Here is a 20751-nt window from a genome sequence, read left to right as displayed (position 1 = left end):
AACTAACTCTAAGCCTAATATGATTTTTATATTTGTAAATTGTGATTAAAGTTTTTTAAACCATCATTTTGTGAATTATCTTCGCAAATGATTCATTGACTTTGATACCTCTTATGAAATAGACTTAGAATTTATGTATCATCAGTACTTTATTTATCAAAATGATATGATTGCTAAAGGAGTGTCTAATGTGGAGAATATATAATTGGAATGTTCTTTTTCCACTCATTGCTTCAGTAAAAATAGGGAGAATGACATCCATGCGATACACAGGTAGAAATTTGGTAAAAGAAATGGTTTCTATTTTGGATCAGAGCCCAGAACTTAGGTAGAACCATGCAATTTAATGCGTATATATTCGGTTAATTCATCAACGAACTTTCTCCCCATTGCCACCAGAAGAAGATCTACCATAGTAGAAATTGATTCAAGTACTAACAGCATAATTAATGATAGGAAACTACTCTACTTAATCATTTTAAAACTAAGAATTAATCATGAGTCTGCATTTTGCTTCAATATAATATCAAAAAAAAGTTTGACAAGTAGTCACAAAAATCAAGTACTTGCTTTGGTTACGAACCAGTAACATCCACATATCCATGCCCAAAGAAACAAAAATGTGGCATAGTATAAACTTCACGCGAAGAGAGAGAAAAAGGATCCAATAACACAATATACAGTAAAACCAAGCTCATCAGTAATCACAACCCAACACTTAAACCTTCTTTTCTTTTCTTTTTTTGTTATTGGTTTAGGTTTAAATAGAGGGAGGCAATACTCAAACTTGCAATATCATTGAAATTTGAGAGATGCACGGACAGTCATATTAAGTGTACAATTATAATCAATATTGAACTTCCCCACAAGCAGTTAAATTCCTTACTGGCCTCTCTATATAATAATTGCCCACGATATCGAAACCTTAGTGGAAAAACTCAGGTTGCATATTTTATTGTCTCCCATATAATTGATGTATATAACATGTAAACGTACGTCACCACCAATGAATACATGGGTTTATCCCTCTTTCTCCTTAAATTCCCACCTCCACCAACACAAAGAAAGAAAGAAAAAGAAAGGTACTTGCTACTACCCCCATTAGCATTAAGCATTTTCTCTTGATCCACTAGCAGAAATGGCTCAAGAATGTAGTGGGAGCTCTGTGGCTATCTCTTCCTCTACGCCTCCTGCTGTAGGCTGTTGGTGGGATCTTCATCATCATCATGCAAGCTCTCTTTCTCCATGGCACCAACCAAACCCTAGTTCTAATTCTTCTTGTGAAGAGGATGTCTCCATGTCTACATCTTTTACTAATGCTTCCAATCACTCGGGGCTAACTGTTGAGTCGTCTCGCCGACTTGTTGAGCCTGCTGCTTCTTCTCCTAATGAGTTGATAGGAGAACATGCTTCTGATAGTCAACTGTGGAGTCATATTCTATTGTAAGTTTATTCCATGTACGATCTTTGAAAAGATGCTATAAGGATTTCCCTTTTTCGTAGATGCATGAATAAACACATACAAGTTAATATATACACATACAATAACTTATATATAAATACATTAAAAAACATCTATAATCTTTATACCTATCTCCGTATATTATTTGAATAAGACGAGTGGAAAGAAGAATCTTTCACCTCAGGAAATTTAAGAAGAAAAATTTGCTGTTACATGTAGGTTTTTGGTTTTGTATCTCTTAAACTCTCTAATAGTCTTTATTACCTCTTTTATGTTCTGGGTTGTAAATTTTGCTGAAGGTGCAAAGCTAACCTTCGATTAATATACCATGCAGAGGAGTTGGAAGCAATGGAGAGCTGCAAAACAATCAAGATGTTGGAGAAAACTTGCTCGATGCACTATCATCAAGAAGCATTAATTCATCTGGGATATTCGAACCGGCATGTGATTACTTGAAGAAAATAGATCACAATTGGGAATTTACATCATCCTTTAACAACTTTGAAAAGCATATAAATGGTTTTAGTACTGATCATCATCATCAAAGCTTGATTGAAAGTGATCAAAGGGTGACCAAGTTGTCCAACTTGGTAAACAACTGGTCTATTGCTCCTCCTGATCCTGGAGTGGTAAGCAATAATCGCGATTTCGATCCAATGACATGCAGTATATCATTAAGTAGTGTAAATCACTACTCGCCTCAGCCTCAAACATTCAGTGATTCTGCGTCGTGCGGGACAGCAGGAATGGGAAGAAATTCTGGTTTGATTTTATCATGTTACGGATCACATGATCATGTAAAGGTAGAAAATGATCACGAACATCAAAATCATCATCGCCATGTAGAAGCACCAGCAGCAGGTTATGTTCTGAGAAGGTCAACGTTTAATAATAATGGAGCTGGAGTTGGATATCATATTGGTCTGAACAACGGCTCGGTTATGGCAGATAACAGCAAATACTATTATGGAACAACTGAAAATACAAGTGCAAGAACCTTCAATGATGGTTTAACTTTTAATGGTCGACTTAACAAGCCATTGATTGATATTCAAGGCCATAAACCTTGCTTTAAATCCTTGAATTTATCTGATTGTAGAAAGCAAGGACTTCAAACTTCCTCACAGGTAAGCTGATTTCTTAATTACCTTTGCTCTTTACGTTTTTTTTTTTTTATTATCTTTTTATAAGAAAAAATGAATAAAACTTTTAACTTTTGTGTCAAATTTATACCCTTGCTTTTGGATCACCGGATGAAATGAACTTACCTATCATATGATTAAGATGTACAGCTAATATTTTATGAAGACAATGATCTTGGTTTTTCTTTTTGCCATGCATTAAGAGACCTAGCTTCCATCTAATGGCTGATCCAAATTTCAAAACAAAAGCAAGGAAAATTAGTGTTTTTGATATTATAATCTTACCCTTTTGCTCTAAATTAATTATCATATGATTAAATGCTAGTACTAATTAATTTGTCACTTACATGACACGACACTATTGAATCTATCAAATAATTTCTTATTTTTTATAGCGTACATAACTGTCTCGAATTGTCAACTTTGCGGACACATGACCTTTCCACCGATCGGGAATGCCCATCAGAAAGTGATTACAAGCTCATGCATGTTGGTTGCAAAATTGCCAAATTATCTTGTCGTTCTTTCCTCCACTGAATCATATCTAATAATAATAATTCTCTTGGAGCATACTTACAGGTTATAAATTTATCAGAAAACGTTTAGCTAAAACTTAAAATATTTTATGTATATTTATAACTTTGTATGCAGACGGTCAGAGGACAGGGGAATTCAAGTGAAGGAAAGAAGAAAAGATATGAGGACACTTCAGAGACAATCCCGAAAAAGCCTAAGCATGAGAGCTCTACAGCTTCATCTGTAAAGGTATAAATAATATTATATATCTACCAATTGACGAAATGAAAAAAGAAACAAAAGCAAAAATGTATGCCTATCTCCATTGATGGAAACTTCATTTAGTTGATTTATATATATTAAATAGACGCAGGCACCAAAAGTCAAGCTTGGGGACAGAATCACAGCCCTTCAACAAATTGTGTCGCCATTTGGAAAGGTAAAACACTAAACAAAGTGGCCACTGGAGCTATGGCCTTTTCTTCCCAGAAAGAGAAATTAATATTATCATAATCTTTTTGCTTTATTTCTTCATTTTGCAACAAGCTTTTGTTGTGTTGTGTATAATACCTTATCTTTTCTTATTTTGATGGTTTTTGGGTTTTCAGACTGATACAGCCTCTGTGCTATTAGAAGCAATTCAGTATATAAAGTTCTTGCAAGAGCAAGTGCAGGTAATATTCTAATATATATGTAATGGTTGAAATGAAGAAACTAAAAAAGATTTCAATAGTGTAAACAGAGAAGATGATAATGATTATTGTGAAATTGACAATAAGATTAATAGTGGGCTCTCCATCTTTTGATGCTCTTGTTTAAATAATGGAAGCAAAGAGGAGTGGTAGTTGTTAAAACTGCGTTGCAAAAGAACTAGAGAACATGATTTTTTTAAACAAATAAATAAAGCAGCAGGAATAAATAATTGGCATGTATGTATATATGCTTAATAATTGCACAGTAAAGCAAGTCATGGGGTCTAAAGCCCTAAAAGAATTCCATGGAATAGTATAGGTTAAGGATTTAATGTCAATCATTCCGGTCTCTTATAAAATATTTCTCAATTTTAAAGGAAACTAGTTACTAAAATAATACAATAATAATATTTGTTTTTCGATTGAGATTATATACTTTTCCTAGTGTGCTAATTCCCGTTCACTTTAATTGCTTGTAGCTATTGAGTAACCCTTACATGAAGAGCAATTCACACAAGGTAATTAAGCAAGACCTATAATACAATAAGCTGCTGCTAGTGGCAGTAATTGATTAAAGAAAAAGAAAAGCTAATGTAAATAGCAATATTTTATAGAGATGTTTATTTCTTTCTTCCTTGGTGAAATTGATTTCAGGATCCTTGGGGAGGGCTGGATAAGAAAGCACAGGGAGATGCAAAAGTTGATCTGAGGAGCAGGGGTCTTTGTTTGGTTCCAATTTCATGTACTCCTCAGATTTATCATGAGAATACAGGATCAGATTACTGGACACCAACATACAGAGGATGCCTGTATAGATGATGAAATCTAATCAAGTACATATACAATTGTGTTTTTCTTTTTTCTAGTAATGCAACGTGACTTCAATATATGGAAGTGATGATATCAAAGTTTTCTCAAAAATCTTCATGAGGAGTTAAGACTCAGTTGCTCAAGCAATTTGTTGTTGATATGGATGGATGAGTTTAATCACGACCCATATAACACTGCTCTTGCATGTATTATTATTATTATGTTTGACCACTGGTAGCCATTGGCTACGCAAATAGTTATGAATGTGTCTCGCATGCTGCACAAAGTTATAAATCTGACAATATCTTCTTATTTTGTTTACGGATCAAATACCACAAAATGATACCGCATAAAGTTGATATTATAATTTGAAAGAAGAAGAACTGAATTAAGCTGATCCACTAACTTTACCGTCTAATATTGAAGCTAATGGCCACTTTTAGCATCCATTTGAGAGAAAAATAATTGATACTACGAGCTATTACATAAATAAATAGTGTTGTAAACGACTAATTAAATATATAAAAAGTAGAAAAAGAAGTGATTAATGTAACTTAATTATTTATATAATGAATTATTTATGTTTATCATTATCCTCTATTTTATTATCAACGTATTATACTGTATATCAAAATAATGAATTTTCTGAGGTTATAGTGCAAATGCAACTGGGGGAACCAAGGAGTTGTCGTTTAGTCACGAAAGTTGGTGGGGGACTGAACTATCCTGGCCTCTGACTTAATAAATGAACCATCTGTTCTTTATTTATTTTCTTTAAAACATGCAATTCCTTTTTACTGAGAGTGAATAAATGAGATAAAATTTTAAATTTAAGTTTTAAGTATATAATTGTGTTAAAATTCTTAGAAATCATGCATAAATATGTAATGGGTGGGTAAAAGATCAAAGATTTATTAGGCTCATATTTTCAGTAAAAGTTTAGTGCGTCTGATAACAATGGCTATTGTATTTGTATAAGAGGGGGAGTGGACAAGTCAAGAGTTGTGTGAAAATTTTATTTTTAATTCTTCTTTTTTTCTCAGGAGAATCAATAAAATGATGAGCAAATTGTTGAATGGAATGAAATTAATTTGTGGAGGAGCTTCAAAACGCCTTTTGAAGGTGGCCACTCACCCTGCTGCTTTGTCTCAGTGCACGAACCAGCTCTTTGGAGTTCTCTAATTCCATAAGGATAACATTTTCTAGAAGCAATGAGTTGATCATGGGTAGGCAGGACTAAATGGGTACGAGTATGAACAAATTTTAGTCAAAGGAGATAGAGAGAGAAATATATATAAAAAATTGAGGTAGTAGAGCAATAGCCAGAAATGGTGCACTTTTGTAGAAATTGTTTGTGCTCTTTCTAATGAGAGCTGAGGAGACTATCAGCTATGTGAACCTTAGATGACCATATTGCAAGTGGGTGAGAGTATAATAAACCAGTCTCAAACACATATGAAAAAGGTGACTTTTGCAAAAGAGAAAAAAGTAAAAATATTGAAGTTGTATCTTGGGACTAAAAAGAACATCTATGTTCCAGAGGAATTTCCTTACAGTTTTAGAGGTACAATATTTATGCAATTATTTTCACTATAAACCAAAATAAACTCTAAATAATATTTCTTAAGTCTAGTATTAAAAGAAATTTGCATTTATGTAACAATTTGATATTAGTGATTCATTCTTTAGAGTTACTAGCATAGGTATCCTCTTTTTTAAGTCAAAATATTTTTAAGGTTATATTTATCTCGTTTCTCAATGTAATATGTTTATTTATAAATTTATATCAATTTTTTTTTCTTACTATTAAATAATTATATTATATATTTTACCTTTATACCAGTGAGAATGATCGATTAAGTCAAAATAATAATTTGTACAACTACATCTCCATTAAATCATAATTCTTATAGTAATAAACTAAAATCAAAATTATAAAAGAATAAATTTACTATATTATTATTTTATTTTCATAAATTAGACGACTCTATTTTTTTGGGACAATCAACAGTAATTCTTGGGTATTTACCCATCAAGTAGCTTCATGTTTTAGGTTTAAATTAATTATTAATTAGGTGGTATTGATTTATACACAGCTTTCAAGATGCAATGCAATGGATGCGAAGCTATACGATGTATGTGGTTGGTTGGCTTGGCTGACTAAGGTCGGTTCCATATTGAAGTTTTTTTTCTTTTCTTTAAAAATTAATTTCCTTTTTTTTAATTTTAATTACTTAAAATAAATAAACAAATGTGTGTTAGTTTTAAAAGGTAAATAGAAGAAAAGCAATTTATAATTTATTTAAAAAATTGATATTGTGAAGTTAAAAAAATTCTAAATCTATTTTTTAAAACACTAAACAATTTTTTCTAACTGCACCCTAAACGAAGCTGGTAGCGAAACTTCAGGCCCAATTGGACTTATTTTCTGTTATTTTTAGTTTCTATTTTTCAAATTTAAATGTTGAATTAAAAAAAATGAGAAAAATCCTTCTTTATGATTTTTTAAATGTGAGATATTATATTTTATATTTCTTAAAAATAATAGTAATAAAAAAAGATATTTTATCAAATAAATGTATTTTTTAATTTGAAACTGAATAAAGAAAAAGAAAAAGAAAAAGGAAAAGAAACCAGGCAGATAAAATTGATATGTATATAGTTCTATTTTGTTGCTAAAGTTTGCTCGATTCGGTATCCAGTCCGCCGTCTGGACATAACAGAAAAAGGAAAGGGCCCAATTAGCTTTGGGCCCTGGAAAATGAATCATATGCCCAATACAACACAACGAGCTATCGAGTCAAATTCTACCCCGGGTTACTTTTCTTCGGTTTTGACTTTCCTTTTTCTCAAAAGGTACAAATGGCGCTTCTTCTTTAATTCTTCGATTCTGTTGGTGTCTTCACTCCTTAACCCTTCTCTGTCTCTCTGCTCGATAATCCCTAGTACCACTACAGAACCTCAATTCCATCCCGTTTTAGTTTTATTTTTATATGAGTAATAATGGAAGAATGAAGCGCGTATTCGACGAAATCTCTGACGACGAGTGGGACAGCCACTCATTTCAGCCTTCGCGCGTTCTTAAAACAACGTCGCTTCAGAAACACGAGCAGAAGAAATCTGCTCCTCCTTCTATAGAATCCTTCGCATTCAATAAAAGATGCGGAGACACTCTGAACTGCAGTTCCAGCAGCGAAGACGATAGCATCGAGATTACTCCGCCTTTCACTTCAGGAGACAAAATCGAGAATTTAGAGGATGATGACGTGGAACTTGATGATGACGATGCTGCTGCTTTTGAAGAGGGGGTCCCGAGGCAGAGTAATCGTGGCCGTCGATTTGTCGTTGATGATGACGAGGAGGAGGAGGAGGAGCAAGTGGAGAGTGATAGGGATTTTGCTGAGGTGTATGATTTAAATACGACCGACGAGGAAGAGGAGAAGTTGGAGTTAGAAGAAGATGACGTAGTTGGAAAAGCTTTACAAAAGTGCGCCAAAATATCGGCTGACTTGAAAAAGGAATTGTACGGCTCTGCTGCCACCTCCTGCGAACGGTATGCTGAGGTCGACGCTTCTTCAGTAAGGATCGTCACTCAGGTACTTCCTTTTCTTCAGGTTTTTCTCTTTTGTTTCTTTGTTTCGATTATTTTACTCCCTGTTCTCTGTTTTTGAGTGAAATAAGGATAACAAGAAAATGTAATGCGGAATTTTATGTGTTCAAACTCACTTTAGAAAAAGCTTAGCGTTTGATCTTTCTTGCACCACTTTCTCATTATTCTCTGTGAAGTTGTAGAATATCCTTAATTATTTTTTGATAGTTTATAGTAAAAAGTTTTTCTATCTTTTTTTTTTCTTTTTCAATAAAAAGTTCTTCAATCTTGGCGTTTGGGAAGTATAAAAATGCAAGAAATCAACTCAATTGAATTCTATGTGGTGAGGTCAGTTCTCTTGTTTGGGAAGCTTCTAGTTGCTGGAATCCAATTCTTTCAGCTTCTTAAAAAAAGGCATTTAAAAAAAAAAAGGAATCATACAACAAATATTTTGATTTTGCAAGAATACAGATGATCATTCTCAAGGAAAGGAATTTCTGATTCCTTTCATCTATTTAATTATTAACTCTTGTTTGTTCTTATATATCATCTATTTAAATGAATTCGGAATTGACACTTTTTTTACTTTTTTGGATGGTTTAAGCTTTGAGAATGACAAGCTTGAAACATTTTGCAATAGTATTAACCGGATAGTTTCTGATGTATTTTGGTGAAGCTGTATTGGAACTTGTCCTTTGGTCGATAAGTTGACTGCAAATTTCAGACAGAAGTGATAATGAAGGTTTTCTGTATTTTGTTTTCTATTGTTCTTGTTAAGATCGATGAACTCAATTTATCTACATACCTGCATGACTAGTGCACAAATTAATAACTGAATGGTGACCCGTCTTAGATGCTCTATGTTGATTAGGTAGTGAAGATTTAAGTTGACTGACTGAACTAGCCTGAGTTGACTGAAGCGTGTTTGTTGCATGTGTGGTTATATTGCCCACACATGCATGGCTGTATCAGTGGGAAAACAAATGCATGCACATGCAGATGCGTGGCTATGCATTGCCTGTGATCCCATATGGTAAAAGAGCGTGCAATTTTACAACTATGACTTGCTATTTGCTAATTGTCTCTACAGCCAACTTTACGTAAACTTACCTTTCTAATAGTCTAATCTAGAATGGAACTTGTACTTTTTTCTTGCAGAGTGATATTGCTGCAGCATGTACAGTGGTGGATTCAGATTTCCAGCCTGTTCTCAAGCCATACCAGTTAGTTGGTGTGAACTTTCTTCTTCTGCTCAACCGGAAGGGCATTGCAGGAGGTAGTTCTACATTTCATTCTCGTTTTCTCGTATTCATAATATTCTTTCTGAACCCTCCTTTAAATAGTGTTTTTATTGTGTTTCGACCTTGCCTATGAAATAAGATTTTGTTGCTGATCAATTAATGGTATGAGAAAAGGCATGTTGCCAATGCTTCATGTCTGTTCTTTTTATATAAGCTACATTGCTCTTGACATATTTATATAGGTTTTTCTTTCCAGATAATTTGGAAGCCGTGCCAGTGGAAACATATTTGCTTTATGTTTTTGGGTGGATAAAGAAAAGTGACTCTATATTACCTGCATAAGGTGGTTCATGTTTGGGTAATGGATGAAATTTGGGCAAAAAAGAAAAAGGCGGGGGCTGGCTGCTATGAGAATATTAGTTATTTATGAGAATATTAGTTATTCTTTTGATAAAGATTGTAATGTTAGATGTGAGTGAATTTGCAATGCAAGTGAAAACCAAACTACTTATTTTAGGGTGTGTATACTATAGTTTGTTCCCTCACCATGAAGCAAACAGTTAATATTGCTAACACATCAAGCCACTTGAGTTCACATTCTTTTTTCTTTTTGAAACTGCGTTCACATGTCTTTTGAGACTTGATCTGAATGCCTGAAAAATATTGAAGGTGCTACTTTCAAATTCCTTGTTGACCTCTTGTTTGTTGTCCCTTGGGAGAAAAATCTACATTTTTTTGCATGCTCGTAATTGTTCCTAGGAGTCCTTAGTGGTTATTGTAAATGTCTATGAATCATATTGTAAATCTACAGTAATTGATCCACTCTCCCTTAGGATAGTAGTGAGGTGTAAGTACAAAGGCCTCTTGAGATAATTAGTTGAGTAATGAAGAGTGTGAATAGCTACCTCTTTCCCCTAAAATTTTGTATTTTCAAGTTTAAGAACAGGTGGGAGATAATGTATTTTCAGGTTACTTCAGCTTAATGACATTTTCATTTATGATAGAGAAGAAATGTCAAATTAAACTCATTGATACAAATATGAAACCTAAAGTTGTTACATGCAGTTTCAGATAGTTTCCTGTATAATCGATTTATGTGAAAAGACTGGTAATTTTCCTTATCTTTTTATGGCATGAAATTGATATACTGTAGATTCTTATGTTTGGCTTTACATGTAAGATTAGGAGGTTTATATACTTTGGAAGGTCCATTGATGAGGAATGACACATTTGTATCCATGCAGCCATATTGGCGGACGAGATGGGGCTTGGGAAGACTATTCAGGTTTTCGAGATCAATTCGTTTTCGTCTATGCTGAAGATATGGTTACCTTTGAGTTGTCTAAACTGTAATGGTGATCTTGTGTGACAGGCAATTACATATTTAATGTTGCTGAAACACTTGAATGATGATCCTGGTCCGCATTTAATTGTTTGTCCAGCCTCTGTATTGGAAAATTGGGAAAGAGAACTCAAAAAGTGGTGTCCATCATTTTCTGTACTTCAGTATCATGGTGCTGCACGAGCTGCCTATTCAAAAGAGTTGAACTCTTTAGCCAAAGCTGGGTTGCCACTTCCATTTAATGTGCTTCTTGTTTGTTATTCACTCTTTGAGCGTCACAGGTGTGTGTTGCTTTTGTACAGGTCAGTATATGTTATTTTTATTTCACCCTTAGTTTGCTTCTTATTATTGATGGTACAGTGCACAACAGAAAGATGACCGTAAAATTCTGAAACGCTGGCGATGGAGTTGTGTTCTCATGGATGAGGCACATGCTTTAAAGGATAAGAACAGCTATAGGTGGAAAAACCTGATGTCAGTTGCAAGAAATGCAAAGCAGCGTCTGATGCTTACAGGAACGCCCCTACAGAATGATTTGCATGTACAATTACTTGCAGCTTTTCTTTTTTCTTTTTTTTTAAATTTCTATTTAATCTTGAAACATGCATCTATTTAGCTTCATGCTTGAAAGAGGAACGGGGGCCTTTTGCTGCATGTTATGAGCTCTTATGAGGTGCAAAAGCATCACTCTTAAATATAGCTAAATTAGGATGCTGAAAATAACAAACTTTGTTCAGTTCTATTTTTCTCATATACTTAAAGTTTCTGACATTCTGTTAATTCATGGTTAAATACAGCTTTCTGCATCCCCAGTAGTTAAAATTGATTGAAGAAACACTGATAGACTAGTGCTATAACTAGGATAGATATCATTGGCATATATGTTTGAGGATTCAAATTTTAGTTATGAGTTTTCGAGCCTATTCTTACAAGCATTCTAGTTGATTTGTGTAGAATCCTCCTTCTTGTTTGTAGGTTCTGATATTGGTAGTATCATCCATTACATCTATCAAAAAGTTTTGGGTTAAAGATTTTCCAAGAGTACCTAGTAGGTATACTCATAGATATTTTGTTTACTTCCTTAGCTTGCTGTGTAATATAATTATGGATAGTAAATTATCTAGAATTTTCTCCAGGGGACAACCCTTGCTCTACACTTTCTGAAATCTTCTGGTGCATAGGGGGATCTGAGTAGTTAGATCATAGATGAGTGGGAGAGATCTTCTCTTCTTCTTAACAGTATAATTACTACAGTTATCCCAGTTTGTATTCCACTATTCCTAGTATCTCATATTATTTTTAAGGTGTCTAGTTAGGGTGGCTGAGAGAAGTGACAATGTTATGAGATACTTCCTTTGGTTTGGGACAAGGGAGAGGGTAACCTTATTAGTTGAGATGCCAATTCTAACCCTAGGTTGAGGGACAGTTTTAGCTTATGCATCTTCATGTCTAATTGTAACCTAACTAGATACTTCCACAGTATTGTTACTTATGGAAGCGGTCCGAAATTTGTTCATATAGTTCTATTTCTGTTATTATGTTTGGTGATGGTCCTTGTGTTTATTTGGAAGATTTATGAAGATACTGCATTTTCTGCAGCATTCATTTATCTGTATCATGTTTATCCTCCAAATTAGTGCAATTTCAAGTTTCATAATTTGCAAGGAATGAATGCCTCTTTGAAATCTTATTTTGCTAGAAATATAAATGATTGAGAGATAAATAATCTTCTGTTGCTTAACATCCTTAGCTCTCCTCTTTTATCTTGGGTTCAAGTAGGCTATGAGGAAGTATCCTTCTCCTTTCTCTTTATTTGTATTATTAAATGATCTTTTAGCACTGTAGCTTATAATGAATCCATTGTATTCTGAAATTTGTATTATTTCTTAATTCTTGTGGCTAGTAATGCTATACGATATGTTATGCTTTGCTCAAAACTCTACCTGTTAAGGCTTTGTTAAAGTTATGTTTACTTCCTTAGATGTTTCGGATTTGTCACTTTTATCAATGTATGATTTGTATCTTTAGTGCGTACTAACTGCAACTAGTTACTGACGAGAGGCAGTGACCAAGTTGTAACTTGCGAGGCTTACTAGTAGCTTGCATAATAGGCTCAACTGTGTGAATAGGGTAGTTGTATGGCGTTACACAGTGAGATGTGTTATTCATTATCTGTTGTGCCAGAATTCTTTGAGATGCAATTGGAAATAGCTCTTTTGGGACAGTGTCCAAATGATGAATATATATGATTGGTTCTTTTGAAGGCCGATGGCCCAATATTGAGGCTAGTGTCTTGGTTCTTTTCTTTTACCTACATTATGAGGTAGGTTGGCCTTCCTGTCATCCTTTAGACCTTTTCTTTTTGTTCCCCTTTTGGTTAAGATTGTCCTTTCTACTGAACGGAAATGTTGATTTGGTGACTGCTTCTGATTATTGCAACAATCTATATTGAGGCTTGTGAGGCTTGGATATTTTCTTATAGTGTAGTTTGGCCAGTATTTCTTTCCTGTTGCTAGGAATTTTAATTCTTATGGTACTGGCTTTTCTTACTGTGGGAGGCATCTGAATTCATTGCAATAACTCATCTGTGTTTGGGAATGTTGTTTCATTATATGTTCATATTTTGTTGCTTTGTCATTAAATCATTGCAGGAGCTTTGGTCCCTATTGGAGTTTATGATGCCTGATCTTTTTGCAACCGAGGATGTTGACTTGAAAAAGCTACTAAATGCAGAAGATAGAGATTTAATTGTTCGTATGAAGTCCATACTGGGACCATTCATCTTGAGGCGTTTAAAATCTGATGTAATGCAACAACTTGTTCCAAAGATACAGCGGGTATGTTGGGTGCTTGCTTACCTGTAAATTTTTTTTACTGATATGATACAATTTATAATACTCCTCTTTTGGGAACTCACAACCAGATATTGTCTCTTTAACTTATTTTTATACTGTAGAAAAGCTAAACAATGTTTTTATAGGTTGAATATGTTTCAATGGAAAAGCATCAGGAAGTTGCTTATAAAGAAGCAATTGAGGAATATCGCACAGCTTCACGTGATCGTATGGCAAAGCTGAAAGACATCAACTTGAATACCATTTTTGAATTTCTTCCTCGGCGGCAAGTCTCCAATTATTTTGTTCAGTTTCGCAAGGTGCTACTCTTGCTCCTATTGCTTTATTGTTAATTTCTTTCTTTCTTGCTTTCTTCCCCTATTCTTGTCGTTATTCATTTCATGGTTTTCTTTTTATCACTTAAGTGGGATATTTTGTGCTCATTTCAGATAGCAAATCATCCATTATTGGTGAGGCGAATTTACAGTGATGAGGATGTTGTTCGTTTTGCTAAGATTTTACATCCAATCGGTGTTTTTGGCTTTGAATGTACGTTGGACAGAGTTATTGAGGAACTTAAGAGCTATAATGACTTTTCTATTCATCAGGTATTTTCTATCTTTTCTGTGAAGTATTGTTTTATACCAAAATGTGCAAGTGCATGAAGCTTTTTCTTGATCTTTCAGTTCTGAAATGCTAGTAAGATATAATCAGTGACATAGGAAACTAGTCTTAGGAAAAAAGTAAAACTAAAGTCTTCGAAAGGTAAATATTGAAGTTTGAACTACCAGAAAATCATCTATGACCACCCATATCAATGAACAATATATTATCCTGTCTAAACCTGTAGACTTTCTACCCAGTGCACATGAAAGAGATGTCACCAGTTAGCTGTTTTCATGTATGGATTAACTTGTAGCAGCACCAACAAAGTATACTGGATTCCAATATAAATTAGGATGGTTACTCTAATCTAAAGAATCTATGATCACTTCCACAAAAACATTTATGCACAAAACACACATGGTTGAGAGTCTTTGTGATAGTTCAAGTGGAGGCCTAACAACTGAACTTTAACTTTTGGCTAATTGAAGACTAACAACGCGATGCTCTACTTTTGGCGGTAAAGAGGAAGTAAATGGCTGGGTTTATTTCGTAATGGGCCGCTTTGTTCTCTTGTCATATTAGCTATGATTTTTTCTTTGAAAGTTGAAACTACAAAATTCTTGTTTCAGCCTGTGAAGGACAATATACTTTAGGGCTCAAAAATCTATATTTGTTATATTTCCAGCCATATTTTTTAAAGTTTGTTGAGCTACTTTGGTTGAGTTTCAATTCTACAAAAGTAAGCGGGCGGATGATTGAAACCATTTTTGGATAAGGGTAACTGTACAAGTATCACTCTGCTAGAACCAGAAATTGTTAGAATTCTTTTACAAATTACTAGATTAATTTTGTTGCCGACAGAATTTTGTTTTCCATAAGCTTCCAACAATTTCTTGCAGCTTTTACTTAATTATGGTGACAAGGATGCTAAAGGAATTCTTTCCGAAAAGCACATCATGCTATCAGCAAAATGTCGGGTATGGATCATAATCTCACATTATTCTCTGAAATTTTCTGAGCTAAAATATGGGTGTTGAACATAGTATTCATGCTATAGGTTATATTTTCCAATGACACAGGCACTAGCTGAACTTCTTCCTGAGTTGAGGAGGGATGGACATAAGGTTCTAATTTTTAGCCAGTGGACTTCAATGCTAGACATCTTAGAATGGACTTTGGATGTTATTGGACTGACATATAGAAGACTTGATGGAAGGTATTTCTTTCACTTGTTTAACATTCACCATTTGACATCAAGGACGCATGCAACCACTTGAGATCTGTATCTGGATTGCTAATTGCTTGTTAGGATTGATCTTTTTATTTGACTTTTCCTGCTGAGTGCTGTAGCTAGCTGATAAGTGCTATTAGCTAGCCAGACATGCTTATAATTATATGCTCTTCTCTAGTAATGCTAAAAAATTCTCATGTGTGCTAGGTATCCTGTAGCGCAATGGTCAGTTTTGGACTTTCAGGGCTGAGACAGTCATTAAATGCATAAATGCTGAGCATAGGACTGTATTTAAAGTAGCATTCTTCTCTAATTAGATAATAGCTAGATGATTCTCCTCAGAAATTATGTATATATTTTAATGCCTAGTGGCACATATGATGTTTGCATTTTTGAGCTTCCTACTACGTCGTTGTTTGAGAGCTAAGCTTGGTCCAACTGGAAAAGTTGCTACTTTAATGCCTATTGGTCATGGGTTTGAGGTGTAGAAACAACCTCTCCGCAAAAGCAGGGGGAAGGCTCTGTAATATGCGCCCATCCTCCCCCTGTCCTGCAGTAGCCAGGGGTGCACTAGGTGCTCCCTTTCATCATGGCTTCCTTGTTTGTCCTCTCTAGTTCATTCATGGACTTTGTGAAATTCTCTATAATGTGGAAATATAGCTGAACACACAAACCAGTAACTTGAAATAAAGGTAGCAATTTTACTGTCCTGGCAAGTATATGTGCAACTTCAGTCCTGGTGCAACCCACTTTCTGCAGTTGTTGGCTGGTGTAGATCATACAACTTTAACCAAAAGAGTTGAGTCTAGATCATGCATCAGAGAAACTTCACCTGGCAATCATCCTTTTTCTTTTGCGAAAAGAAGGGAAGAATCATGTGAGAGTGGCAGGTGTTGTTCCTCAGAACCTGAGGCAGGTGGGATGGTTAAGCGTGGCGATAATTTTGTCATATGTACACTGGTTGACGTCTCTATCATCTGGTTAATCATTAAGTCCTTGTAACTCATTGCCTTGTCTCCCTTCCTTCCCCTGCAGAGAAAAAGAAGGAAAACACTAATACATTTGTTTTCTGATGCTTCACAAAGTTGTATGATTGCTGTCCTCCTCTCTCTTATGTGGTCACTCAAAAAAATATGCACTGTTTGGATACCTTCCTAAAATAGTAAATTATACACAGTTATTTTTGCTGATTCAATAAATTTGGATGATTTGGAATTATGAATCTTCTGTGATGTCATGGTTTGCATGTCTTTTGAGTTTCTAATTACTGTCTCCCTGTTTTTCTTTTTACCCTTTCATATTTCTTCCCTTTACATGTGTTTCATATTTCTAATTACTGATTTTCCAGAATTTCACATTAGGCTACTGGGACTTATCCTTGGATTTTGCTCTTACATCTTTGATTCCAAGCCAATTTTTTTGTTCATCTTGCTAAATTTCTTGCCTACTGTTATTGGTATTTAAATGTACATCTCTTCCAATGACAGTACTCCAGTGACAGAGAGGCAGACCATAGTTGATGCTTTCAACAATGATACTTCTATATTTGCTTGCTTATTGTCCACTAGAGCTGGGGGGCAGGGTTTGAACTTGACTGGAGCTGATACGGTTGTCATCCATGATATGGATTTCAACCCACAGATTGATCGACAAGCAGAAGATCGATGTCATCGCATTGGCCAAACTAAGCCTGTCACCATTTACAGGTGCTTCATCAGTCATCACTCACCCTAGAGGGGATAACAAGTGCAGGGAGAAAATGAAATAGTGGGGAAAACTAATATGGAAAGAGTCAAAATCTCTTCTCATTGTTTTCCATCTCCCATTTATATAAATTTTAGTGTTGCATATTGTTGTGGTATTTATATGGATTTTATTCTGCTTTACCTTTGCTAGGCTGGTGACCAAGGGTACAGTTGATGAGAATATTTATGAGATTGCAAAACGGAAGCTTACTTTGGATGCTGCTGTTCTTGAGTCTGGAGTGGAGGTAGATGATGCGGGCGACACTTCTGAGAAGACAATGGGGGAGATATTATCATCACTTTTAATGGGCTAATAGTCTCTACTTGTCTGATAGACTTGGCCACTCGGAAATTTCTTTTCCTTTTACTTTGCTTTTTGGTAATATCTATTGTTGTATTAGTTAGGTGTAGTCTAGGCAGAAAGAGGGGAAAGGGGAAAAGAAGCAACAAATGTGAAGAGAAAAAGATCACTTACAATTGATGGTCTTTTTCTATAAGGGTTTAGTTAGCCCTTAAATTCATAGTGGTAAAAGTCGTGAAAAAATCAATTAGACTTGATTGATCAAATATAGATACATGAGAGATTAGGTTAACTTTTTTGTTGGGCTATGTTAAGCACCTGGATTAGAAGATGGTTTTATTTGACAAATTCATTCTCCTAAACATTTGAGCCTACACCTTAGGTTATATCTTACGGGTTAAAGCTTTCTTCTGAGGGAGCTGTCCAGTGTAAGAATAGTGTTTGTGGCTGGGCTTGAAAAAACAGAGAGAAAAAAGAACCCGCTGTAGAGTATATTCATTTTGTCGTTGTTATGCCACGATTTGTTGAAACAACGTTGGGAAAACTTACTAATGAAGTAGCATTTAGACAAGCTGAAGTCAGTAACCCTGAAAAATGTATATTTTTTTGAGCTAGAGATCATCGAGTTGTGTTGAGAAAAACGAAGCAAGTAGATTATGCACATTCTTCTTTGTTATCTATGTTAGAACATGTGATCCTTTAGAGTTCCCAGAATTGCTCAAATTCATTGTAGAGTTGGATCCTGGCCTGGCTCACTTTGGTTCAACTTCATTTGCACATGTACCTGTGATATAGGAACTAATCTGTAGCCACTTAAAGTGAAACCTTGGTTCTTGTATCGCTCGATCACTGCTATGATTAACTTTTATCGAACCAGTTGTTAGATTAAGAGGTTTTATTTATTTATTTAATTTTTCTTTGGTTAGGCTTAAGAGAGTTTTTCATTGACTGGAAATATTGCACGAAAAAACTGCTCAAAGTTTTTAGTTGGTTATATAAATTGCGTTACACCAAAAAAAATAAAAAAGTAACAGGGGGTGAAATTTCGCTTGTCATCGAATTGTACAGTAAAATATTGATCTAATCTTCTATATGGAAGATCCCTGCACCATGTGGATATGTAAGCAAGTATTGGTCAAGGACATTTATCTGTGTACTATATATATATGTATCATGCCTGACGAACTTTCGGCCATGGATGGGGAGTAGTCTATTTCAGAACCTACTCGCTTTCTGTTGCACTTGCACAAGTTATGGCGAACAGCATAGACTTTGTCTTACTCTATGGAGTCAAGAGAGAAGGTTCTTCTATATATGTTGCCACTTCAAAGGTGCATACTGTGGTCGGTACGCAAGGGTCATGTCCAATCCAAGGAGTTGAAAAAGTGATACCAATAAGCTGATTTGTAGGGCATGCCAATGCTAAACACAAAAATCTTTTTATTAACATCTTTTTCAGCTGTGAACAATCAAAGGTTATATATATAGCCAGAAAAAGAAAAAGAAAAAGCCTATTTAGAAAAAGCTGTTAGTTAGTATGTCAATATTGCACATTCTAAAATATTATATGTATATAATTGGTGGATTGCATCACCAATCATCATGATCGTCATCAGGCGCAGCAGAAAGGAATCTTCTGAAATGGGTTATTTTTATGCCCGTGAAATCCTCCCTTCATCTAGCTCAGCTCCTACCATGGGATTGTAGAGGTAGGGAATTTTACCATTGCAGCCTGTACATTATATAACAAGAAGGTCACTTGCTCTTACTGTTTTGCTGCAATAGACGATTAAGGGGTTAAAAGAAGAAAAAGGAACTACTCCCCATTACCCTTGAGAGAGGGGGTTTCTCTCCTGGTGGTTGTATCAGAATGGTCTCCGCTTTTAGCTTCTATCCAAAAAGAAAAGGGTTGAAGTACGTGAAATATTAATATCATCAATGGGACCCCATCACTCTGAAGAGTGAACTATATATGTATACCTCTGTGTCCTTCCTATGTCTCCATCAATTCACATGTATCAACCCGCACATCACATGTTTTTGTGTTTTCTGCCATCTCTCTATCTATCTATCTATCTATATATATATACATATATATACTAGTTACATGTAACAGTATAAACATATATATTATTTGCTTCTTGTAGATGTTCATCTCCCCTCATTGAGATTCTTGTTAACTCAAGCACTCCATGAAGTCGCAATTATTGACTTTGCTTTCGTAATACTCTGTAAAATTATTGCATAAAGTGTATGGACAATATTGCAATCCCTTTGATTAGGGTAATAATAATTCAAATAAAACTTATAATATGTTTCCATGAGGATGTAACAGGTCATTCATCGGAAATTAACTAATTTACAAAGAAATCTAAATCGAACCTTTATTTGATTTGAGTTGTAAGAGTATGATAAGTTATTTATATTATCATCAGTTGGTGACACACGAGTGTACAAATCTACCACTGAAATGCTAGAGACCACTGCAACTTATTACATAGTTTCCATAAATGCAAGATTGATCCTGAACTAACATATGTATGTATTTATATATATGTAATGGAAGTCAACCATTGCTGTCATGACTGAAGTCAAAAAGCTTGAAAGGTGAATGTATTGATCCATGCAACTCCTAACTAGGACAATTATTTATTGAAATCAACTATTAAATCCATCTTTTTTTGTTTCTCTTTTAACTGTTATTTATACTTTCATTGCAACTGCTAAGTACAACAAATGTGGACTACCCATTCATATTGCCAAGCGGTATCCTAATTTTAATAAAACATTATAAAGAAAAAAATTAATGGACCCTGAACAAATCAAAATTGCAAAAAGTTCATTAAACAAATTAAATTTCAGTTGTGCATGGATAATGGGTGGAAATGAACGGATGGAATGTATAGAGTGGGCTAGAGTTATATATATGGAACGAATTGTAAGTATTTCTCACCCATTTATGACCTTGACGTTCATTTCCACTAGTTCAAGAGAAATGTTAGAAGGGAACCTGACACAAGCTGACCCACAACCCAACTTAACTCGTGACCCTGCCCAGCTCAATTATATATGATCCGAACCAGGTCAGCAATTCCCTCTATCCTTATTAGCTATCTTCTTTCTTTTCTTTTCTTTTTCTTTTTCTTTCCCCTCTCCTCCTGAAACTAGTGGATTCAAATGAATGGACAAACCCCAAAAGGGAAAACAAGAAGAAGTTCTTCAAGTTTTGAAGAAGGCCAA

At 34.7% G+C, this 20751-nt stretch overlaps 2 protein-coding genes across 2 annotated transcripts; both read left to right on the top strand.

Annotated features, from left to right (window-relative positions):
* Nucleotides 1–1003: 1003 nt before the first annotated feature.
* Nucleotides 1004–4811, top strand: LOC8283302 (transcription factor bHLH111). The gene is made up of 7 exons (XM_048373633.1): nucleotides 1004–1443; nucleotides 1797–2589; nucleotides 3256–3369; nucleotides 3488–3559; nucleotides 3729–3794; nucleotides 4292–4330; nucleotides 4467–4811. Exons 1-7 carry the CDS (start codon nucleotides 1139–1141, stop codon nucleotides 4629–4631), a joined length of 1554 nt encoding a protein of 517 aa, XP_048229590.1. The 5' UTR covers nucleotides 1004–1138; the 3' UTR covers nucleotides 4632–4811.
* A 2605-nt stretch (nucleotides 4812–7416) lies between these two features.
* On the top strand, nucleotides 7417–18443 carry LOC8283303 (protein CHROMATIN REMODELING 19). The gene is made up of 12 exons (XM_015721010.3): nucleotides 7417–8218; nucleotides 9370–9487; nucleotides 10697–10737; nucleotides 10825–11075; nucleotides 11155–11335; nucleotides 13446–13631; nucleotides 13775–13948; nucleotides 14078–14236; nucleotides 15134–15211; nucleotides 15314–15450; nucleotides 16953–17171; nucleotides 17362–18443. Exons 1-12 carry the CDS (start codon nucleotides 7616–7618, stop codon nucleotides 17522–17524), a joined length of 2310 nt encoding a protein of 769 aa, XP_015576496.2. The 5' UTR covers nucleotides 7417–7615; the 3' UTR covers nucleotides 17525–18443.
* Nucleotides 18444–20751: the final 2308 nt, after the last annotated feature.

The sequence above is a fragment of the Ricinus communis genome, chromosome 5 (assembly GCF_019578655.1).
Source record: "Ricinus communis isolate WT05 ecotype wild-type chromosome 5, ASM1957865v1, whole genome shotgun sequence".
NCBI classification, from domain to species: domain Eukaryota; kingdom Viridiplantae; phylum Streptophyta; class Magnoliopsida; order Malpighiales; family Euphorbiaceae; genus Ricinus; species Ricinus communis.
The sequence above is the reverse complement of the archived record's forward strand: the minus strand, read 5'-3'. Positions and strand labels throughout refer to the sequence as shown.

Coding starts and splice junctions, on each gene's coding strand:
- LOC8283303 (XM_015721010.3), top strand. CDS start 7,616: ATGAGTAATAATGGAAGAATGAAGCGCGTATTCGACGAAATCTCTGAC. Junction 10,738..10,824: donor GGCTTGGGAAGACTATTCAG/GTTTTCGAGATC, acceptor CTTGTGTGACAG/GCAATTACATATTTAATGTT. Junction 13,949..14,077: donor ATTTTGTTCAGTTTCGCAAG/GTGCTACTCTTG, acceptor TGCTCATTTCAG/ATAGCAAATCATCCATTATT.
- LOC8283302 (XM_048373633.1), top strand. CDS start 1,139: ATGGCTCAAGAATGTAGTGGGAGCTCTGTGGCTATCTCTTCCTCTACG. Junction 2,590..3,255: donor GACTTCAAACTTCCTCACAG/GTAAGCTGATTT, acceptor CTTTGTATGCAG/ACGGTCAGAGGACAGGGGAA. Junction 4,331..4,466: donor TGAAGAGCAATTCACACAAG/GTAATTAAGCAA, acceptor AATTGATTTCAG/GATCCTTGGGGAGGGCTGGA.